Below are 24462 nucleotides of genomic sequence, written 5' to 3' on the forward strand. Positions count from 1 at the left end.
CTTTTCACCTGGAGGCCAGGGTATGCTTGTATCTCCACAGGTCAAGGTCACCAGTGGGTGCCTGACTCAAAGGAGGAAGAGGAGGCACCCATCCCAACAATGGCGGAGACCCTGCCAGATGAATCACCAAGAGACGTTGCTGCTGGTTGCTGTCTTCACCACGCTCTCCATCTCACCACCGGCTCATGCAGAGCAACACAGATGGCCCAATGATGTTGGAGCCAGCCTGGAAGAGGGTGGTAACTTGTGGGGGAGGAGGTTGTTGACCTGGAACAGGCTTACACAAAGTTTAGGATACAGGGGACGCCCTGTAATTCCTCTCTTCCCCAGCATGGGGGGGGGGGGGGATCCGTCTCGTAAACCCACTCCTTTACTAGAGACTTGTGCCACTCACTGGAGGACTTGCAAAACTGTATTTGACACAGCACAGTGAGCTCCAATCTTGGCACCTCACAAACCACACCAGTTATGACTCTGTTCCTCTACCCCAGAAGGGCCACTCTTGGACAGGACTTTGGAAGGCAATGGCAGTTATGGGGCAATCTTAATAACCTCCTCTATTTCTCTTGCTATGTCTGTATCAACTATACAAAATCAACTTGTACAGGCCCAATTTGTGGAGGACCTGGCAAAGAATGTGTATAAAATATTGAGGGATCTCACCAAAGCCGTGGTGACCCTGGGGGATGAAATAGCGGTGGGCACATTACTGTTTTGTGGTCCTCCTCTGCTTGGTTAAAATGTTTTATAATAACTTAGCAATGATTCAGGCTGATAATCCAAAAACCAAAAGGGGGCATTGGACAGTACAATGTGAGTTCTAAGCACCTCTTGTCTCATGGGAAATCAGGAACTGCCTCAGGGCCTCTCGGTTCTGAGGCCTCTCTGTGCCCATGGGAGATGAGGAGGTGCTGAGGGCCACAGTCCAGTTGCCGGATCACAAGGACGTCTCCCATGAGACCACTCACTTGATGAGGAGCAGCCGACATGGCTGGTTTGGCCCCCTCCATTGGTTCACACTCCCCATGCACGAGGAAATCACGTCTGAATTGTGCTCTCTTTAAAAGTATATAAGGAGCCAGCTTTCTTCCTCCCAGTCGCCATCCATGCCCGCCACTTTAGAATGCACTGTAAGTCGTTTCTCTCCCTCATCTCCGGTCTCTTCAGTCCCTCCTGAGAACACAACCTAGGGCTGGCCCCAGGTTAGCAGAGTTAGCAGCCGCTCACACATCTTCCTTCCTAGGTATTTTGGAATCAGTTCTGATATTTGTAATGCTCAGATTAGCTTAGCCATTTACAGTTACTCTTTGAACAATATCGCTGTTACTGTACACGTTCTCTTGGCTCTGCTCATTTCACACCATAATTTCATGCAAGTCTATCGACGTTTTTTCTAAGATCGTTGATCTCATCCTTTCTTTTGGCACAGCAGTGTTCCATCACAATCATATACCGCAACTTGTTCGGCCATTCTCCAGTTAGTGAGCATCCCCTCAATTCCTAGTTCCTCACCACCTCAAAGAGAGCTGATACAAATATCCTAGAACATATAGCTTGGTTTCCTATTCTCCTGATCACTTTGGGAAACACATCTAACAGTGATATTGCTGGGTCAAAGGATCTAAAAACTGGGCATAATTCCAGTTTGCTCTCCAAAATGGTTGGATCAGTTCACAGTTCCAACAACAATGTATTAGTGTTCCAATTTTAAAAAAGAAACAACTTTGAAATATCATCTCACATCTATCAGATCGGCTGCAACGACAGAAGGAGAAAATGACAAACGTGTGATGAGCTGCTTCTACCCTTCATTTGAAATCCCTAATTGAAGGCTGAGTGACTAGCTCTTTGGGAAGGCAGGCCCTCAGGGGCAGCTAGCTGGCACTATCAAGAGGATCTGAGTTCAAATTTGTCCTCAGACCTTGACATTTACTAGATATGTGACCCTGGGCAAGTCACTTGACCCTGATGGCCTTGCCAGAAAACAAAGAGGAAGAGAGGGCCTCTAAGTCTGATTCAGAGACACATACTTAGTGCTAAGCATTACTATTCAATCAATCAGAGTATTATGTACTAGGCTGTAGCAGCAAGCACCCCAAGCGTCCTCAGGGTTTGCCGCCACCACAGGTTCTTGGATCTGCTTTGTTAAAGGAAAGCAACTCAAAATGGGTTAACAAGCTTACTTTAATCAGTCAGACATATATCGTTTACCTTGTTCAGGAGAAAAGGTCAGCACCCTGAACCTCAAAGTATACAGGCATAATTATCAAGACAGAAACATCAAGTAGACAGATTTCCAAACTGTCCAACCATTACATCCATACCCAGTCAACATCTGGGTTTCCACATTCTGGGTTTTTCAAAGCCGGGGGACTCTCAACAACGGCTTCCCAGAATTCAGATCAAATCACAGAACATTTCTCAAAGTGAGTCCCAAAACAAAGCTACACATCAGGGCTTATATAGCCTTCTCCTGGCTCAGAGAATGTAACAACCTTATTGACTCACTGGCCAATCAAGAAGTGTCTACTGAAAAACAAGCCTCCCACCCCAGTCTCCAGGTGCACTTTAGCCTAGGGGCAGGGAAGATCTTCCAAATTTGCATTCCCATTACATAGGCCCAGAAAATACAGAGACAAAAACATACAGCCGTGCCTTCGAGGATATTACCTTCTACAAAATAAGAGAACCACATATAGAAACTATGTATACACATACATGCATATGCATGCACACACATGTTATAACATCATTTTAGAGACAGTGTTTACCATGGGCCAGGCACTGTGTTAGGTGCCTTTCAAATATCTCTTCACCTTTTCCTCACTAAGCCCCTGCCTGAGAGGCAGGTCCTACTATGGTCCTCGTTCTACATTTGAGAAAAGTGAGGCAGAGATTAAGTGACTTGCCTAGAGTCTCACAAATAGTAATTGTCTGAGGATAGATTTTAATTAAGTCTTCCCACTGCACCACCTATTTTCCCCCAGAGCACCCAAACCTTAGGGGTCCTGAAAGGTCTCATGTGGAAGGTGGCATTTAAGCTAATCTTTGAAGGGCACTGATGATTCTAAAAGATGGGGATGAGAATGGAGGGCATCTGAGATGTGGTTGGCAGCTGGTGCAGCGACAGGACAGTGAAGTGCAGCAAAAGGGTAACTGGCTAGAGCTTGTCTGGCCCGAGGCTCAGCCCTCATCCCAACCCCTGCTCCTCCTGTCCACTTCTGCATCTCAAGACAATGCTTCACTGCCAGGGAACGAGAGGCCCCAACTTCTCACTTTCCCCTATAGTAACAGTTACTCATACTTTGTCATTGTGTTTATGTACTTGGACAGCGATCTATGGGGGAATGGATTTTGGTGACTTGTGTGTGTACAAATACATACATTCTTTTGTGTGTGTGTGTATGTACAAATACATACACATATACACACACATACACAGATAGACATACACACACATACACATATACATATATATATATATGTGTGTGTGTTTTTTTACACCTGTCAGAGAAATGTGACGTATTTTTTCTTCTACTACTACTGCTTCATTTCTATCCTAGGTGCATTAATTTTGTTTATGGAGAAGATTTTCAGTTAAATGTTATAAAATTTATGCATTTTATTGCTTGTAGTTACCTTTATCTCTTGACTGGTTTTAAGAATAAATCTTTTAGGGGCAGCCAGGTGGCGCAGTGAGTAAGAGCGCCGGCCCTGGTGTCGGGAGATCCGGGATCAGTTCTAGCCTCCGATACTCCACACCCACACAGAATAACTGGTTGTGTAACCTTGAGCAAGTTACTTAACCCCAATTGCTTTTAAAAAAAAAGAATAAATCTTTTACTCATAGCTGCAAGAGGTGTATGATCTAATTCTATTTTCTAATGTTATAATCTTTAGTATTAAGGTCAAGTATTTATTTGGAATGTATTATGGAATATGCTGTAAGGTATTAGTCTAATTTTTACCAATTGCTTTCCAGTTTATCAGTTTTATCCAGCAGAGAGTTCTTTCCTAAGTAGTTTATGTTTTCTGGCTTATGGAGCACTGGATTATTGATTTCCAATATTTCTGATTCTCCCTTGTTTAATCTGTCCCACGGGTCTACCTCTCTATTTTTTTAAAATCAACACCAGATGGTTTTGATGACTGCTGCTTTATATATAGCTTGAGGTATTAATTATACCTTCATTTCTACTTCTTTTCATCATTTTCCTTTATATCTGTATCTTTTATTTTTTGAATGAATATTAAAAATTGCTTTATCAAGATTAATAAAGTAAATCCTTGATAATATGACTAATAAAGTATTAAAATATGCATTTTTGGTAGAATTGTCATTTTTATTAGATTAGCATGACCCAGTCATGAGCACAGAATATTCCTCTATCCGAGTTGTTCTTTATCTTTTTAAGGAGAACTTTATCATTGAATCTATGCAAGTATTCTGTGTGCTTTGATAGATCCCCAAATATTTTGTGCATTTTGTAGTTATTTGATTCAATCAAGTTATTGATTATTGATCCCTGGAATTTTCTAACTGAATCACTGTCATCAGCAAATAGGGATAGTTTTATCTCCTTCTTATCTATGTGTATGCTTCTGGTTTTTTTCTCTTGTCTTATTACTATTGTTAGCATTCATAGAACTATATTGATTAATAATGAGCTGAGTTGGCATACCTGCATTAATCCTGTATTATTGGAAAAGTTTCTAATGTATCTCTACTGCATATTATGCTTACTTTGGGATTTAGATAGAAACTTTTATGGTATAAAAAGTCTATGTCAGGGCAGCCAGGTATCACAGTGAGTAAGAGCACCGGCTACAGTGTCGGGATGACCCTGGGATCAAATCTGGGCTCAGATACTTAGCACCACACCCAGAAATAACTGGCCATGTAACCTTGAGCAAGTTACTTAACCCCAATTTCTTATTAAAAAAAAGTCTATGTCTATAGGGTTTTAGCATAAATGGGTATTGTAGTTTGTCGAAGGCCTTTTTTCTATACATATTGAAATAATCGTGTATTATTTGAACTTTTCAAAAATATGATTAATTATATCATTTTCCTAATGTTGAACAAACTTTACATTTCTGGTATAAATCCAAATTGGTCATGATAAAAGAATTATTGGATGAATTGCTATAGTTAGCTTACCAGGATTTTATTTAAAATTTTAAAACTATGATTCACTAAGTACATGTTTAGTTCATTAATCCTCTTTTTTTCTATGTCATTACTGTATTTTTTAGTGATATAATTTTCCCCTTCAGTTCTTCTTTTGCTGCATCCCAGAAATTTTGACATGTTGCTTCATTATTATTATTTTCTTTTACATAATAGTGAATTATTTCTATGGTTTGTTCTTTGGCGATTTCATTGCTATGTCTCCATTTGGCTGTGTGTCTTTCCTTTGTGCTCCCTGAACTGATTGCTAGTTTTTACTGTCATGCTCAGTAAAGGATGAATTTATTATTCTGTCCTATAATACTAATTATATTAGTATTCTGTGCCTTAATACAGAGTAAGGTTTTATAAAAGTTTCATATAGAACTAAGCAATATGTATATTTTTTAACAATCTTCCTTAGAAGAATTCATCAGCCAACTGTTAACTCTAGTTCTTCCAATGATTTGTTCAATTATACATTTTCCTTTTCATCTTCTATTAGATTTGACTAAAACTTAATGAGAGACATTAAAATCTCTTGCCATCACTGTCCATATCTTTTTTCCAATTTAGTTCACTTTTCCCTTATGACTTTAGATGCTAAGACATTTGGGACATATAAGTGTAATAGTGCCATGGGCTTGTTATCTTTCAGCATGAAGTGGCTTCCATGTTGTGGTAGTCTTGTCCTGACAGCCCCATGGAAGGTAGGCTGTCACTCACAAACCCAGAACTGAAGGAACAGTCTGACCTCATTATAACAAAACCCCTTTTCTGCCTTGTACAGTAAACTCTTCTCCCCATTAAAGAAAACAAACTAGAGAATATCACTTCCTTAATTAGTCTGAAGGATGGCAAGCCCCTCTCAGATTGATTCTAGGCCTCCCTCTCCCTGCCTTGCTCTCTCACACCATGGGATAGCATATATGAAATGACCAGAGAACGTGGATGGAGAGGGAGATAACAGAAATGGTTGTTTTGTTGTTTTTGCTTGTGTCTGACTCTTCGTGATCCCATTTGGTGTTTTCTTGGCAAAGATGCCAGAGTGGTTTGCCATTTCCTTCTCCAGCTCATTTTATAGATGGGGAACTGAGGGAAACAGAGTTGAGTGACTTACCCAGGGTCACACAGTCAGTCGGTGTCTTAGGTCAGATTTGAACTCAGAGATGAATCTACCCCATTCCAGGCCTGGTGCTCCATGCACTATGGTGCCCCTAGCTTTGTATTGGAAGCAGTTACAAAGGATTCTTTTGCTCTGTAGAACTTTTTGAATGGTCCTTTATGTTCAGCTTGGAATGCAGAAAAGTTTATAAAGGTGAAGAAATCAGTTCATTCCTAAAATGGAGACCTTTTAATAAACAAATAATTTTATTCAAATGCTAAACTACTCTATGTTGTCTACAAGTAGTCTACCAACTACTTGTTTCTCATATATATATATATATATATATGTATGTATGTATGTATGTATGTATGTATGTAGGTAGGTAGGTAGGTAGGTATTCAGGATGGGTGGCAGTTGGTCTCTGTAAAAAGCAACTCCACAGGGGTGGCCAGGTGGCTCAGCAAGTAAGAGCACCGGCTCCAGTGTTGGGATGACCTGGATCGAATCCCGCGCTCAGATATTCAGCACCACACCCAGAAATCACTGGCCGTGTAACCTTGAGCAAGTTACTTAACCCCAATTGCTTTTAAAAAAAAATTAAAAAAAAAAAAGCAACTCCTGAGTTAGTTACTTATTTCAATGCTAGTTACTGGACACTGTCTGAATTCTCTTGGAAGAATTTCTTATGAATTTTGCTAACCATCACTGTTTCTCAAGAGGGACGGAGGAGTTATGGGAAAAAGTCTAAAGAGACTCTGTAAAGCATAGGACACCCAACCACACTTTTGAGACTGTGGGGAAACAGAAAAACAGAATTTTAAATAAATAAAGCAGCTAAAATTTGTGTCCAAACTGAATTTTAAAAGGCAGATGTGTTCAACCCACCAATCAAAGCATATCTGTTCAGCCCTTACTATGTGCCAGGCACAAGACTAAGGCACTGGGGGAACAAATACAAAATATGAAACAGCCCCTTCTCACAAGGAGCTTCCTGTGTGGAATGAAGTCCATATTATAAATGTATATAGAATATATATAAAGTGAATAAATATTAAACATACAAAGTGGTTAAATCCAAAGTAGCGTAAATGGAAGGGCACAACCGCTGAGGGAGATAGCAAGAATGACTTCATGCAATAGATGGTGCTTCTGTTACATCTTAAAGGAAAGGAGATTTGATAAAGCAGAGGTAAAGAGGGGATGCTTTTTATGCATGTGAGATGGTCAGTGCAGCCACAGGGATGGAAGATGAAGTATCATGTGTGAAGACCAGAAAAAAAGACCAATTCGGTTTGATCAAATGTGGGAAGCAGAGTAGTGTCCAGTGAGGTTGGAAAAACAGGGCATGGAGGGTTATAAATGCTAAGCAGAGTTCCTAGAGACAAGGAAAAGCTAAAATAGATTTAGTCAGGTCAGGCAATAATGCCAAAGTATTGCCTATAGTTCTCATGTACATAAGGTCTCCCACCCCCAAGAAAACTGGACTTATTTCATGTGAACTTTTAATGGGCAGCCAATTCTCTTACCTACAACTGTTTGGTGACATTGTTTTGAATTAGTGTGTGATCTGAGTATGTCCAAGTCTCCATAGAGAGGTATAAGCTGCTCATTCAGAGAACAAGAGCCCTGCCACTGCAGTCAGTGGGTCCATAAGAAGATATGCCAACACAGATCCTCAATGGAGCCCAACTAGAAGGGGCCACACTGAGTCATTCTCACCACAAATACTGCAGTTCATTACCACAGACTTCTACTTTGGATACATTTTCATCACACTGCAAGAAGATACCAGCTCCACTAGACTCATCACACATTAAAAGCCCCTCCGTGGCTGATGGCTGCCTGGGGCTGGGCAGTCCTGACATAGGTTTCTGCTAAGGAAGCAGGATGTGTCAATACAAAGTGGAGAGAATCCTACTGTGCTACAACAATCCTACTATGGTCTCCCAGAAAGGAACACGTTCCCTTCTTACTTCCTGGTCCCAGTACAGGACTTGGCTAGTAGCCTTTTAGCTGGGTCTTTGAGGAGAGAGGAATAACCAGGCAACTGGACCAGAAATTGGTAAACCAAAGTAGGTCTTACTGAGTTTGGAGTCACACCATTCAGAGAGGGACCAGGGTTTTTATAGGACCTCAGAGGAGAAGGGATGGGGTATCTGTTTCGAGAACTCAGGGACCAATCTTCATGCCTATTTGCCCATCAAACATAAGATATTGAGGTTGAGCTAGTTCTTGGAATCAGAGGGCAAAACGAGACACATGGACACTGTTCCGGGCTGCTTGCAATTTCAAGTGCAGAGTGTGTAAGGGGGCATAATGGGAGAGGGCCTTCAAGAGGGCTTATCATGGCATCATCAGGATGGCTGGGTGTTTGAACTTTCCTGTTGGGGTCACCTGAATTATGGATGGAGCAGAATGATCAGAATGACTGCAAGGGCACCTTCCTCTTGTTGTCACATCAATGTCAGAAGTTTAACAATTTCCAAATGCTGAGTTTGATCTTGTCCTATAGATATCCAGAGGATTCTTAGAAAACTTATCTTCTGTTGGTAACTCTCCCTCGTGCAAGCACTTCACATAAAGTAACTCCCCAGAGTAAGTGAATGGTCTAAAACCAGTTTTATTGTATCTGACTCTCGGAGTTCTTGCTACTAAAATGGCCTAAGAAATTCTCCCTGCTGACTGACAATAAATGAATATATAAATGGAACTCTAATAAATCTGTTGTGGATACAAGAATTATTTCCTTCATTATTTCTTTTAACAACTAGTTAACTACAAAAAATATTTTGTAGTATTATTGTCGGCCTCAAACTTTCATTTCTGCTATTTGGCTTAACACTTTTGGGGAATTATACTTTGTGGGTGAGTTTGATGGGCAATTTACAAAAACCCTTATCAATGAAAACACTGTAGGGGATTCTGGAGAAAGACTATGAGAAGTGTTACCTGATAACACAGCAAAGATCAGTGTGGGAATATGCACATATGTATTTATACATACGTGTGTGTGTAAGTAGCAGGAGTGCAGGGAATAAGTGGAACATGGAATTGACTTGTCAGCATTTCTACATTGAGCTATTTTTATCATCAGTCACAGAGGAACCACTACATCCAGACTATAATACCTTAGTCTCTTAAGCATTAGGTAAAGAAATAAAAATGCACTCAAGACAAGGAAGTTGGAACCTGAAATTGGAATAAACCAACTAGACTCTGGGGGGAAATCCCTGAGGAGAGAAAACAATCTTGGAAATACTGAGGGATTCTTTTTTATATACTATTTCAAGAAGAAGATGACAAAAGAATTGTAACCCCAGGTTCAATAGCCTCCCCCACAGACTATAGCTACTGTTACTATGTCTTTAAGAGACAATAGAAAGATGAGAGAGCATAGCTAGCTTCAGGAGAGACTGTGTCCTATCACAAAGACTAAGAGAGAGAGAGACAGAAAGAGAATAAAGAGGACTTCTTTCTGGGAGAACTGTTTTAACTTTTACCTTGCAAAGAGATGTTCTAGGTAATTCTTGAAAAACTAGCTGTTATCCTGAGAAAGCTGAATGGTAGGACTATGTTCTAAAACTGAGAAGTCACTACTTAAAGAGATAATCATAGGTGATCTTGGCTGTGATTTTTTTCTCTCACAGATGAAACATTATAAATAATAATAACAATAAATATTTTATATTTTATAATTATATATTATATAATAATATCATTTATATTTATATATATAATTATATATTATTATTTTTATAGATTTATATAAATATATTTTATTATTATATAATAAATAATATAAATAAATAATATAATTTATACATAATATATAAAATATAATGATTATATAATATTATGTAATAATATTATATATTATATGTAATAATATATAATATAAATAATAATAAGTCTTTTTAACTATTTTTATGCTGTTAATAAATTGCATAAAGAGTAATGATATTTATTTAAGTCTAGGTGGTTAGTCATAATATAGTGATATGAGCACCTGCTTATAGAAAAAGAGGTTTTATCCAGCTTATTAAATATGTAATATTTAATGAATCAGTGCTCAGTGTTCAGACCGAATTGGTTAACTAAAGAGAATCACTAACATTTTAATATTGAATGTGTAAATATCAAAACATACCCAGCACTTAGCATAGTACTTGGCAGATAATAGGTGCTTAATAAATGTTTATTAATTGATAAATCTTGGATTACTTTAGAATTCAGGATGATGACAATGAAAAAGGTAACTAGTTAAGCAACAGACTGAGGAGTGATCCTTCTGTGTAAACGACAAAACTATGGTTGACTCTAAATCTCCTGCTATGGAATGGTGTGGGAAGGGAGGGAACATAAATATTACCTTTTTTAAAAATCCAACTGAGAAGACATTAATCAACGAAGTCCTGAAAGCCTGTCTTCTTATCTTTGCAACATCTTTTTTTCTTTTTTAACGTTTTACTTAAAAGAAATTTTTATTGATATCCTTTGTTTTCCCATCGCCTATATTTCCTCACTCCCTCTTCCATATAGTTATGTCCTATAACAAAGACTAAAAAGAGGCTGAAAAACAAACAGTTCAACGAATCTAATCAATACATCCAACAAGTGTGACTAGTGTTCTACAACCACACTCTCTCAGCGCTGCAAACAAAGAAGGGAAGTATCTTCTCTCTGTTCTTTGGGGCCAAGTTGATAATGTCACAGTATTTAGTTTTAACTATTTTGTGCTTGTGAATGGGAGGAAGGAATGCCTTTCTGAAATGAACCATACTAGGCGTTTTTTTTTTTTTTTTATTGTCGAATTCAGAATGATATAAAGCCAGCTACAGGAACTTTCAGTGCAGATGGGAGGCGGCAGTCCTGTTTTGGTCTTAGTTTTATACATTAGGTTGAACACGTCTGTTGAAGAAGACCAAACTAGAGTTAGAGATTACTGATTTGTGAATGTTCTCATGACTCAGCATTTCCCTCTGTAAGAGGAAACTGTTGGCAGCCCATGGTTGATGGCTTTCATTTGAACATTTGCATATTGAACTGGTCCCAGGTTAACCGTGTAGGTGCGAAAGAAAGAATTAGACACGCGAGCCCATGAAAATAGCAACTGGATTTCTCTCATGCTACCCCATTGTTTCTTTCTACTCTGGAGAAAGAAATCTAAACCAGCAGACTATAGTGCTGATTGTTTCTGAATGTTAGATTAGATTAGCAATTTGAGCTTCATATTTTACCCAGCCATGTATGTCTAGGAGAAATCTTGATCCTCCTGTGCAAATAAAACCAATTCTCCTCAGTGGAGAAGTGTCAGCTAAAATCAGTCCTGAGACAAGTCATTATGCTTCTCTTCTCCCTCTATTCTTCTTTCTCCTTCATCTTAAATAAGTTGGGGGAGGGGAACCGAAGCATTTGTTAAGGGTTTACTGCATATTGTCCAGTATTGGGCTAAGCAGTGGCGATATAAATATAAGTAACTAGGACAGTCCTTGCCCTCAAGGAGATTACTTTCTAATAAGGGAAGACAACATATAAAGAGGAACTAAAATCGAATGTATGTGCCATGGCATGGTTTAGCAGTGGCTGAGAGTTGGTATGGTGTCCTGGCTTTAGGCAAGATAAATCTATAAGGGTCCAAGTTTTGGTTGGAAGCAGAAAAAAAGGTCTGAGTGTAGACAATATGGTCTGTATAATAAATGGCTATTGTATCATGTCATATATAATGCATGGCTAGTAGACCGCTCCCAGAAAGACTGGGACAAGCTCACCTACCAAAGTTAAGGGCACAAAAGGGAAGAGTCTGAATTTTGATGGGAGACAGATGAAAACTTCAGGGTTTAGAAATGACCAATTATTATTATTATCTTGTTTTTAACTTATTCTAGTTTTTATTCTCATGTTTTTGATGAATAATAATGATGATAATTGTCCTCGTCTTATATTTGATAGAATTCAAATGGAAATGCTTCTCTTTTATGTTTAATGAATGACAGATGTACAGTGAATAAAAGGATCACTTTTTCTAATTGAAGAAAAGCATTAAGATGTAAGTTCCTCTTCCATAGGCTCAGTAAAGACACACTTGGGACAACTCCAGAAGAAAAGAGGACGTCAGGGTAGGTGCATATTTCATCCTGTTCATCCATGGTTCTGATTCCTCCTAGATTTTGAGTTATTCATTCCATGGATTTTGGAGATGGATGGATGCTTGGTTTAGTAAAAACACTTTTAAAGACATTGTTCTTAGATTTCTGTCAGTTGGTGTTAATGCCCAAGCAATCGTGGTGATGATGTTGTCTGTGATGATGTTCTACTTCTAGGACAATTCATTTGTTGAACTGTCTGGGATGTTTTCAAGTCTATTTTTAGAGTGTGAAGATTTGTTCTCTGTTAGCTAACGATGGAGGGTAAAGTTATAGCGTATGTGTGTGTCCACTCAGTGATTTCTCCATATTTACTAGAGCAAAAACATTGGGAAGAGCATAACTCTGGGATCGGAGGACCTGGATTCAAAGCCTGCAGGAAGTTATTCTATAGTCCCAACGACATTTTTATTTTATTGGAAAAAGATTCCAGAACATAAAGGATCTGTGTCGTTTATTTTTCACTGGCGTCATGGGGTGTGCAGTTAATCATTTGTTTTGCTTTGGCCCCTTCTTTACTCTGGAAGCTATGCTTCAGTCTAGTGAGGATGAAGTGTCATCCATTTAAGGTGAGGCAGATCCATCGTGGGTTTAAAGTGTCTCTTGAGGAAAACGTTATGTCGCATATGAATCGCGCTTGATGCTACTGTGTGGATGGCATTTAAAAAACAGACAAGAGTCTCCCACGCGGACACAAGATTATAGCACACTCTCACTGCTCTTGAGTTGATTTTCTGTAGTTGCAGTATATGAATAAGACACGAGTGCAGAAGGGGCCCCAGGCCTTGTAACAACCGACCAAAAAGCCTGTGTGTGTGCACACATGTGTGCGGCACATACATGCATGTAAGCATGTCGATATCTATGTACATCCACGCATACAAGGCGAACCATCAGCTGCTCTTCAGGCCTTCTTCGCTCCCTCCCCAGTTAATGTCTCAAGTCTGTCAACAAGCATTCGATAAGCGAGGCCGGTCGGTCCCATTGCCGGCACTTTTCCCTACGTTGGCTTCCCCAATCCCACAGGGCTGTGTCCTTCCTTACTCTGGAGTCTAAGACGGAGAATTCAAGCTTGGGAAAGACCGGCCCCGCAAGCCGGGCCCGACACGGGCTGTCCAGGCGGTGGTGACTGGCAGGCGCCTCGTGGGAGCCTCGGTCGGGAGAACCGGGTGCGGGCTCGTGGTTTCTGAGGCCAGGATGACTCGGGGAGCCTGCCTACCCGCCCGCGCACCCCCAGGCTCACGAGGTAGTCAGCAGGCGCCGGAGAGATGCGGGCCGACCTCACCCCAGAAAGTTCACATCGGAACCCAACAGGAAGCGGAAGTCGCGTTAGGGGGGAAGGTGGACCTGGGGCCTTGGAAAAGGCGGGGCTTGGAGGAGACCCAGGGCTCCAATCCTGCCCCCTCCTCCCCTCTCGGTCACTGGCAGACTGCCTCAGACTGGAGGATCCTTGGGGTAGCCCTAGGGCTACAGGCAGTCTGGGTCGGGGAGCTTGGCCTATCATCCGCCAGGGACGCCGGTGCGCACGCGCCGTGACCCCAGGAGGCCGCCTCGGGGTTAGAGGTCAGGGGGCGGAGCGAGGCGCCGGGGGTTGATCAGAGCAGAACCGCCATGGCTCGCGTGTTGGTCGTGGGCGCGGGGCTCACGGGCGGCCTCTGCGCGGCGCTGCTGAGGCGGGGATATCCCGTGAGCGTGGCGGTGTGGGAGCAGGCGCGCGACTCAGGTGCGTGCGTGAGGCCTGCATCCCGGAGCTCCCTCCTCCGGCTCTCTCGGAACTGTGAGCGCATGCGTGGTCATGACCTCATAGCTGGGCCTCAAGTTTGAGGGAGAGTGGCTAGCTCGGGAGGGAGGAGGAGGGTGCGCATGCGCATCGTGGCACCGCCTCCGAGTTCCTAGATTGTCGAGCCCCGCCCCCTCCCTTGCGCTCTCTGCTGACTTTTTTCAGCTGGGTCGGTGACGTCATGGGGAGCTTCCTCTGCGCACGCTCCAACTAAGAACTAGCCTCTGTCCCCTTTGGCCCCTGCTTTAGGGGCAGGGCTTGTTCATACTCTAGGGGCCGCAGACCTCGGTGTGCATAGGAGGAAACTGAGGCGGGGGAAGGAGGGTGGCGTCACATAAGTAATAAGTGTCTGGAGTTTCGTGGAAGGGACGTTAGAGGTCGTCTAGGCCCCATTTTACAGGTGGGGAAACTGAGGCCCCGACAGTGGCGTACATGGGGAGCATGTGGCAGCGGTGGGATTGCGGCCCCCCCTCTCCCAAGGCACAAACTCAGGATCAGATGCCCCTCTGCCCACTCCTCCTTCCTCCCAATAAAGACCCCGTCCTCTGAGCCCCTCCTCTGACCCCCAGGGGGAAGAATGACCACAGCCCGGAGTGCCCGAGACCCCCGGGGCCAGGCGGACCTGGGGGCCCAGTATGTGACCCGAGCAGCCCCCTTCACCCAGCGGCACGGGAGGTGAGTGGGCTGGACGGATCCGGGACCGCAGCGGGGGTAGACTGCCCTTAAACATTCACTAGCGGACTCCCTGGGTTGTGAGCGCCCACCCGAGGCTGTGATAAAGAAGTCAGGACGGCCCGGTTTGTTTCCTTTACAAACATCCCTGAGAGCCCCGGCCAATGGAGGCAAGGGAGCCCCGAGGTTTGGGCGTGTAGTCTTGTTACTGTTACTGTTGCTGTGGCTGTGGCTGTGACTGTATTATTGTTACAGTGTTTCAACCCAGAAGACACTTATCCAGCCCCTACTGTTTACAAGGCACCGAATTCACACACAAGTGAGGAAAGGATTTTCCCCCTGGAGCGTCTGTGCTGCCCCGGGTTAGTGGGTTAGTTAGACCTGATTACAAACTATTAAAAGGCAATGGAGAACCTGGAGTCAGGAAGAGCTGAGTTCAAGTCCCGGCCTCAGACACTTGACCCTTACTAGCAGTGTGACCTTGGGCAAGTTAGTTAACCTCGATTGCCTTTCAAAAAAAAAAAAGACAAGGAAATAGAGAAGGCAGAAGTAAAGTGCTAATATTGGGGACCCTGGGAAAATGTCATCGTGGAGAGGGGTGGCATCTGGGCTGTTACAGAGAGGCAGGGAGGAAGAAGAGGAGGACTGGGGTGGTCCAGGCCTGGAGGCAGCTTGAGGGATGGAGTGCCAACACCAGGAAGAGTTAGTCTGGTCTTTCTAGGCCATATATTTTGGTAGGTACAGACTAGGAGAAGGGGGTGCCTGCCTCAAGGGTATGTCTTATCCTGTGAGCACTAGGGAGTCATGGAGGGTTCCTCAGCAGGGGAGGGGTGTGTTCAGACTTGTGCTGTAGGAAGGTAATTGGACTGGAGAAGACTGTGGTATCAGTGACCCTGACACCTCTTGCTTCTCTGGAGGACCCACAGGATGCAGGTCAGCAGTAGGGGGTTTACACTGAGCTGCCTGAGTCACTTTCCTTCTCTGGGACCCATTTTTTTATCTGTAAGATTGAGGTGTTAACTAGATGACCTTCACAGTGCTTTCCAGGTCTGGATCTGGGGGCCCAGAGGGGAAGTTGAAACGGGTCATTTGTGTGGTGCTCTAAGCACAAGGTGTTACAGATCCTGTCTCATTATTCCTTCCAACCCCATGAGGCAAGTGCTGTTGACAGATGAGGAAACTGAGACAGACTGGTGACAGGAATTGCCCAGGGTCACACAGCTAGGTAGTGGCTGAGACTAGAATTAGAATCCCTCTCAACTTCTAATTTTACACTTGATGTATTGCATCATTCATCAATTTACTGAGATCTCACATCTTGAAAGTAGCAGGGCTGGTCATGACCCCTCCAGTTAGACCCTAACTCCGATAACCCAGTGTTCTCTCATCTCCGAGACCTTCCATGTTGATGCTGACACTCTCATTTCCTGGCATTTGTGCACACACACACACACAGGAAATGCCTGAGAAAAGATGGCTTTTGTCCACTGGGAAAGGGGGGGGCTTCACTTAGACTGTCAGTTTCATTTAGCATGAAATTGACCCACTGGGGACAGATACTGTAAGCAGTTTGTCAGGAGAGGGTCCATGTGGCTCCTCCCTGGCAGGGCCCTTGTCCAGAAAGGCCTTTTTAACCATGAATGTCCTTGGGAAAAGTGAGTGGCCAGAAAGATTGCTGATGGCTTCTGGGCAGTCCACCAGCCAGTCAACAAGCATGAATTCATGACCTACTCTGCAGGTGAATAGAAAGGCATAGAAGAGCCAGTCCCTGCCCTCAAGGAGCTTACAATCTCACAATTCCCAAGGGGCCCGTCTGCTGTTTGTACCTCTCTCTGCTTGTGTTGACCACATCTGTTCATTCATTTCAGTTTTTATGACGAGCTCTTATTGCATGGCATTTTGAAGCCACTCACCTCTCACATTGAAGGAATGGTGGTGAAAGAAGGAGATTGCAATTTCGTGGCACCTCAAGGAACCTCTTCGATCGTGAAACATTTTTTAAAGGAATCAGGTGGTATATCATATTGCTTGGCATCTTGGGGAGGGGAGGGAGGAATAGAATTTGGAATTCAAAACTAAAAAAAAAGAATGTTAAAAATTGTTTTTACGTATAATTAGAAAAAAACCAAAATATTAAAAAAAAGAATTGGTGGGCTCCAGATTTTTCCTTAAAAGGCTGAGAAAATCAGCATTATTTCTTGAAGTCTGGGGTTTGTGATCATTCCATTGGACAGTCCACATTAGTTCAGAGAGGAGAAGAGATTTGTTTCTCTCTCTCAGTGGTAAAGTCATCTCTGTGAAGAGCCCATTCACTCGCTCAACAAATGTTTATTAAACTGGGGATCCAGAGAGAACAGAAAGGCCACTGCCGGTCAGGAGCTTGCCTTCTAATGGGCAAGTGGGAATAAAGTCAGCATAGACAGGCAGCAGAATACAGCTTCATGGCCCTGGTGCAGTGGAAAGATTGGGGACTTGGCCTCCACCTGACCTCTGCTGCTCTTCAACTCCAGGGGCCTCAGTTTCCTCCCCTGTAAATCAAGAGGGCTGACCAGATGGTTTGTTTTGATAGCCTTGTGTCATAGTTAGATGGAGTCCATTCTGATGCCTAAGTGCGTAAGCATTTTTAAAGGTAGTGTTAGTGGACAGCTACCAACATCTGGCTTTTGGAATATTATTGAATATTACCTCGAGGTTCGTTCCTGGAGTGCTATCCATATAAACAACTTTGACTGCATTTCTCTTTTCATATGAAAGTATTGAGGGATTCTATGGGGAATTGAAAAATTTTTTTAAATCTACCTTAAATGTTTAAATATTATTTCTAGTTGAGGCAGTAGATTGCCCCAGAAGATTATGGGGTAAAGGCTGATTTCTCTTGACTTTTCTCAGAATGATGCTTTAGAGTTTTGTGTTTTGTCATGATTAATCCAAAGGGATTTGAATTGAATTACCTTGATGAATGATGTTTTTTTTTTCCAGTTGTTTGGATAATTCTTTTTAATCATTGAATCTTTGTAGTTTGATGACAGTGTGTCTGGGTGAGTTGAATCTATTTCTCTCTGAGGACTCATGGTGAATTCTGTTCTTATGTAGTATCTCCTTTTATCTTCCTACTTCTGGGGAAATTTCTTCAGCACTTGCCTATTTTTAGGCAAGTTCAGTCATTGCAGACAATTCATGACGCCATTTGGGGTTCTCTTAGCAGTAATACTGGAATGGTTTGCCTTCTCCAGCTCATTTTACAGTTGAGGAAACTGAGGCAAACAGGGTGAAGGGACTTGCCCAGGGTCACAGCTAGCAAGTGTCTGGGGCCAGATTTGAACTCAGGAAGATGAGTCTTCTGACTCAGGGCCTGGCACTCTATCCATTTTGCCACCTAGCTGCCTTTAAAAAAAAAATAGAATTTCCATTTCTTCCCAGTTTGGGGTAATATGAGGACTAGGTGATACCTCCAAGACTGTTCTCTCATTTGTTTTGTGTCTGAGCCATCTCTCCCAGGCTGTCTTCCTGCCTTCTTACTCTGGCCGTGCTTTTGTTTCCGTTGCGTCCCCCGTAGGCATCCATGCCTGGAAATCATTGTTCCCATTGCTCGTGTTCCCTTTTTGAGACTTCTGTGTTTGGTTATTGATTAGTTCCATTTCCTGTTTGCCTATGATAGATCTTGTGTTACAGATGCTGGATCTTTCTTTGCCAGTGCCTTCTTCTTTGTTTGTGAAGGTTTTTGTTTTCCCCAGTTTGATTTCTATAAATGTATATATGCACATAAATACACACATGATATGAATCTGTAATATATATATGTGATACATGTATGTATACATAGAGATATTCACATAACACACAATGCAACATTACATCTGTGTATCATGCACATGTGTGTATGTATATGCATGTGTATATGTGAATGTATGTATGTGTATATGTGTGTATATTCTTTGTATGTATATAATACATACACATAATGTGTAGGTTATGGCCTGAAAATCCAACATTCCACTCTCCCCCTGACTGTTGTAATTGACTTAAGCTCTTTCTTGCTTGTCCATGTTGACCCAGTTCATATTGTAGCCGCCATTTTGAATATTGTTCCTTTCACCCAGCTTTCTTCCCTCTGCATCCCTTCATAGAAACAAGTCTCTCTACTTCTCTATGAAGTCTTCATGTTTCTCATTCCTTATAATCCGTTAATATCTGCCTATATATTTGGTATATACCGATTGGTTTAGCCGCTCTTGGGCAGTCATTGGGCACACCAGCTTTTCCTCAGCTTTTTGTCCCAAACAATGCAGCCACAACCATATTTTGCATTTCTGGTTTTTTCCATTGTTTCTTGGGAGTATACGTAGTGGCAGTGGAAGTGTCTGAGGAATTTGGGGAGCCACCTTTTGTTCTCTAGGTGTCACTTTACCACTGCTTATGATGAAGTAACTCTAGAGATTTGTGGCCAGAGGGGCCCTGAGGAGCTGTCCCAGTCTGGCCTTGACTTGCGCTTGATTTGTCTTTCTATCTGCCTCCCAGGCACCATTTTTGGAACCAGTGCCTCCCTCTTCTTCCCTGATGCCTCCTTAATTCTCCCTTCCTCTCTCCTCTCTCCTCCTCCTCCTCCCCAGCTTGGCTCCTCTACATTCATAGGACTCTGGTCTGGGGGGAGCTGTGGGGATTGTCTTGTGCAAGTCCTGCACATCACAGATGGGTTCTGGAGGCTGCACAGTGAGCAGGGCACAGAGTGAGTTGCAGACCAGTGGCTTCCCTTGACTTTCCCACATTGCCTCCCAGTAGTTGGTGCAGGGGACCAAGAGCACACGGTCAGTGTGCCCAGCTCACACCCCGTTGTTAGGGAAGAAGTGATGCCAGAATGTTCCGCCATGCACCGCCCTGGCATGGGCCGGTCATCTTTGTCACCAACATCCAGCATTTCCAGAGGTCACATTCTTGGCCTCCAGACTACGGCAAAGTAAGCTTTTGTTCAACTTGGACTGTACAGATTGCTGTTCAGTTCTTTTTCACTCATGTCTTTGTGACCCCATTTGGGGTTTTCTTTGCAAAGATCCTGGGTGGTTTGCTGTTTCCTTCTCCAGCCCATTTAATACATGAAGAAACTGAGGCAGACAGAGTGAAGTGACCTGCCCAGGGTCACACAGCTAGTAAGTGTCTGAGGCTGGATTTGATGTCAGGAAGAGGAGTCTCCCTGACTCCAGGCCCAGTGCTTTCTCCACCGTACCACGTGGCCCATCCATAGTTGAGATTTTAACTGAGTTTGTTTACTTATCACTTTGTCTTGTAATCTTTAAAAGAAACACGAGTTACAGAAATCTGAAAAGTAACTTCTCATTTTGAAGCTGCTGTTAAGCTGATTGTGTCTCTTTCTTCAAGGGCACAGGTTGAGGACACGGCTGCTGGATGTCGCTCCTGTGGGCCTCCGTGCTGTTAGGTTTGCTTAGTTTTTGATTTATGGATTTCTGTGCCCTGTCCTTCTTGGCAGATCCTTTACTGTTAAAATGAAAAGGAGGGAATGTGGATTACATAGGTACTGACTTTGATTTGAGGCGCAGCAGCCTCTGCTCCATTATCTCAGCAATTTTCATTCAGGGGAAAAAAAAAAGATGAAATCCCTCCTCTGTACCAAGTGCCATGCTTGTTTCTGGAGGAGGGAAGGGAATCTTCCCTTTATAAGCTCTGTGCTTTCTCCTAAGTGGCCTTTTTGCTCATCCTTACACATAACCCACCATCACCCATCTCCAAGCCTTTGCCCTGGCTGGCCCTATTCCTTGAATGCCTCCCCTCTGTGCTTTCTCCTAAGTGGCCTTTTTGCTCATCCTTACACATAATCCACCATCTCCCATCTCCAAGCCTTTACCCTGGCTGGCCCTATTCCTTGAATGCCTCCCCTCATACTCAAGTTCTCCCTTGTTCAGGATGCCCTCCATGATCCCTTGGCCCCACCCTGGGTACCCAGCTGCTGGTGCCCTCCCTGGCTTCCTCAAGCCCCAGTGTGCATTTTCCGTGTCCTGATGTGTGCCCGTGCTCTCTCCCCGACACTGTAAGTTCTTTGAGGGTACGAACTGTTTCTATTTTATCTTTAGTCTTCCCACCCTGGCACAATGGCCGGCCCATAGCCAATGCTTCAGTGTCTTTTGATCGGCGAGTAGCTTGTTAACCCCAGCCCTTGAGGACCTGAGTCCCACAGGGGGAACTGCCTGCAATTTGCCAACAGAAGCTAAAGCTGTGTAGACAGTGATTTCTTTCATTTGCCTCTGGGCAGTCAAACGTCTTTGCTTTCTCACATTGCCCTGAGTGAGCTTTAAGAGACTTGGGACTCCATAACTTGAAGGGCATCTTCCGTCCCTAGTACCAGGATCCTGGTGACCACACGATGTGGAAAAAATCTTGTGCCTTCAGAACTGGAGAAGGAACATGGGTGAATAAGCTTCGTGAGAGAACATCCGCTGTACCCGGCCTCTTGTGACACTCTGTACCATCCCCGCAACTTTCTGGGCAAAGGTGCCGTCTCTGCCCTCTGCGCTGCCTATTTTGGGTCACGTGGCAGCGTGTACCGAGAGCTGTCTCAGAGCCAGCCCTTTTCTCTCTCCCAGAAGATCTAAACCCAGTTTCCTTTTCATCCCAGGGGTGCAAGTCTCCTATGGGCACTGTGTGACTGAAATCTACCTTCGAGAGGACAAGTGGGAAGTCCACAAGGAAGGGGGAGGCTCTGAGCAGTTCGATATTGTCATCCTTACGATGCCTGTTCCCCAGATCTTTCAGCTCCAGGGTGACGTCAAGAACTGTAAGTCTTCTTCCAAAATTTCCTTTGGGATCTTAGCTTCTTCTAGCAGAGCTAAGGGGAGATCCTCCGGTCCTGCCGACCCCCTTATGCCCCTCAGACGTCCCTGATCCACTTGGGTGTCTCGGTGTGTTTCGAGAGCCAGACATAGCACAACCAAAACAGGCTAAGTCCCTTTCCTTGGCCCCTTTGCGCGTCGTAAGTCTGCGTTCACAATTGATTGACCACATTCATGCCTTAAAGATGAGGGGAGTCCCCCATGCCCCGAGTGCCTGGCCGGTATGGGCTGGCAGAAGCCACCTGTGCCGACCACATCAGGTCGTTGGTTCCCTCTCTTCTTGTCTTGGTGGCAAGCGGTAGCCCCTATAAAGTGAGCCTTTGCTTTTCAAAGACATTTATTTCTTTTTACATATATTTGTAATCTGTCCTCCCACTACCTCCGTCCATTAAACACACATAAAAAACAGCCAACCCAGAAAACAAACAGCATAAAAGCTTCATCACAAACACACCTTGTCCAGCAAAACCAGCTCCTACGGGGGCCTTGCCTCCTCTCCTGGTTGTGTGAGTCGCAGTGGGCAGGAGCTCTCCTCTTGAGGCCTGGGGGCCTGTCAGCTGGTGCTTTGGGCTCCCAGGTGGTTTCCTGCCGCAGGTGGACAGCATTCTAGTTCAGCCGCCTGGGCTCTACATTCTTGTCTTAGAGGCTTTCCCAGTTTGGCCTGAAACTGGCCATGTCTGCATTTCTTGTTACTCAGCCATGTTCTGTTACTTTCTTAGGTTGTCCTTTGGTTAGCAAGACAACTCTTGCTTCCGGGATTGGGCCCCTCAGAGCTGCTCCAGAAAGTTCTTGTGGAGGATCCTTTGTTTTTTCTTTGATCTCTTTGAGGTATTGATCTAGTCAAGGTGCACACAGTTGATTAATTCTGGCATCATAGTGAACTAACCTATTTATAACATAAAATATAATAAGCCTTTCCCAGAAGCAGTGGTCACAGGGGCAGCCTCAGGGATGGAGAGAAGGGAGGCATGAAAGATAGGAGCTCAGAGGGCTTTGAGCAGAAAAGCAAAGGGGCTCTGAAAGCCTTTGGCAAAGCTTGAGGCAGGCCCAGCCCCTGCCCAGGCATCAGTGTCTGGGGCCCTGGGAGAGCCAGATATAGGCCATTTGACCAGTCCTTCAGGCTGGGTGCTTCCCCAGCTCTGCCTGCATGTCAGAAGCACATGGTGTGGAAGGAAAGCTGTCTTGCTCTGGGCTCCCAGGATGCTGGCCCCTGCCTGCTCCTGGACTCAGCACTCAGTCCCTTCCCTCTGGTATCTGTGGGGGCCTGGGGCAGTTTCATATGGAGAGGTGGACATTTAGTGGACATTTGTGCTGACATCTTCAAAGCCTCCCATGCTGGGCCTCCTCCTCTTGCACATGGGTAGAGAATGGTTGGGAAAAGCCCAGGTTCTTTCCAGGCCTTATTTCATTTCATCCTCTCAACCAGCTGGCACCATTATCCCTACCTGGTGTCCCCCAGCTCTCAGTCAAAAGAAGCGTGTGCTTCGGGGGCAGCTAGGTGGCACAGTGAATAGCCCTGGAGTCAGGAGGACCTGAGTTCAAATCAGGCCTCAGACATTTAACACTTCCTAACCATGTGACATTGGGCAAATCACTTAATACCAATTGCCCTGCCTTCCCCATTCCAAAAAGCAAAAAATAAAAGTAAAAAAAAATAAAGTATGTGCTTCATGTGTGTGGGAATGTATGTGGGAATGTGTATATGTATATGTATGAATGAGTGTGTGTGAATGTGAGTGTGTATATGAATGAGTGTGTGTATGTGTGAATATGTATGAGTGTGTGTATGAATGTGTGTATGTGTGAATGTGCATGAGTGTGTATGTGAGTATATGTATGAGTGTATATGTGTGAATGTGTGTGTATGTATGAATGAGTGTATATGTATGTATGTGTGTGTATGAATGAGTGTGTGTATGTATATGTGTGAATATGTGTATGTATGAGTGAGTGTGTGTATGAATATATATGTGAATGTGTGTATGAGTATGTAAGTATATGTATGAGTGAGTGTGTATGTGGGAATATGTGTGTCTGTATGAGTGAGTGTGTGTATGAATGAGTGTGTGTGAGTGGGTGTATATGTATGAGTGTGTGTGTATGTGTGTGAGTATATATGTGAGTATATGTATGAATGAGTGTGTGTATATGTGTTTATCAAAATTTATGAGTAAATGTGTGTATAAAAGAGTGTGTATATGTGTGAATGTGTGTGTATGAATGAGTGTGTGTGCGTGTGTGTGTCTGTGTCCCCTGGCCGGGGGTTGCTGCCAGGAAGGACCCCATGATGCCCGTGGAGGGGCAAGGCAGAATTAGAAGTGGTCCCTGCCTCATCATGCCCAGGCAGTTCTGAGCAGAGCATACCTGCCCCAGCTGCTGGCACACTGTCAGACAGCCCCTTCCTCTTGGCTACCCTGAGTCACCAGTGGTCCTGCCGTGTAGCCCCTGCCCCTGTAGCTTCCCTTTGTGTGTCTCGGTTGTCATTTGGTCACCAGATGTTTCTCGAGCTCCTGCTTGGGACCAGGCTCTGCCCTGATTGAAGCTGCTGCTGTAGTCGCGTCTCCCGTGAGGAAGGCCTCCCTGTAGGTGGAGGCCGTGCTCACCTGCCCCTTGCAGCCTGGGCCCAGCCCGTTGCTGGCTACCGCCAAAGCACTTCTTCAGGGCTGGCTGCTTGAGGCCAGCCTGGGTCCCCTCTGGGTTCTTTGGAATTGGGTCATTGTGTTCACTGTTCCTGTCTCAGCCCTCGAGGA

General features: G+C 43.9%; 1 protein-coding gene across 3 annotated transcripts in view; it reads left to right on the forward strand.

The window, feature by feature from the left end:
• The first annotated feature begins 13759 nt into the window (after positions 1 to 13759).
• Positions 13760 to 24462, forward strand: part of RNLS (renalase, FAD dependent amine oxidase) — a 242633-nt gene continuing 231930 nt past the window's right edge. Inside the window, exons 1-4 of one of the 3 annotated variants that reach the window (XM_069101782.1) lie at positions 13760 to 14198; positions 14771 to 14876; positions 16742 to 16884; positions 21499 to 21657. In XM_069101782.1, the coding sequence (XP_068957883.1) occupies positions 14033 to 14198; positions 14771 to 14876; positions 16742 to 16884; positions 21499 to 21657 (574 nt within the window). In that variant the 5' untranslated portion in view covers positions 13760 to 14032. Of the gene's footprint in view, positions 14199 to 14295; positions 14602 to 14770; positions 14877 to 16741; positions 16885 to 21498; positions 21658 to 24462 lie in introns of those variants that run through there. The other 2 variants (XM_069101783.1, XM_069101784.1) reach the window with 2 other exon arrangements.

The sequence above is a fragment of the Petaurus breviceps genome, unplaced genomic scaffold (genome assembly GCF_028583685.1).
Source record: "Petaurus breviceps papuanus isolate PSGF00001 unplaced genomic scaffold, PetGlider_PUasm1.0 490, whole genome shotgun sequence".
NCBI classification, from domain to species: domain Eukaryota; kingdom Metazoa; phylum Chordata; class Mammalia; order Diprotodontia; family Petauridae; genus Petaurus; species Petaurus breviceps.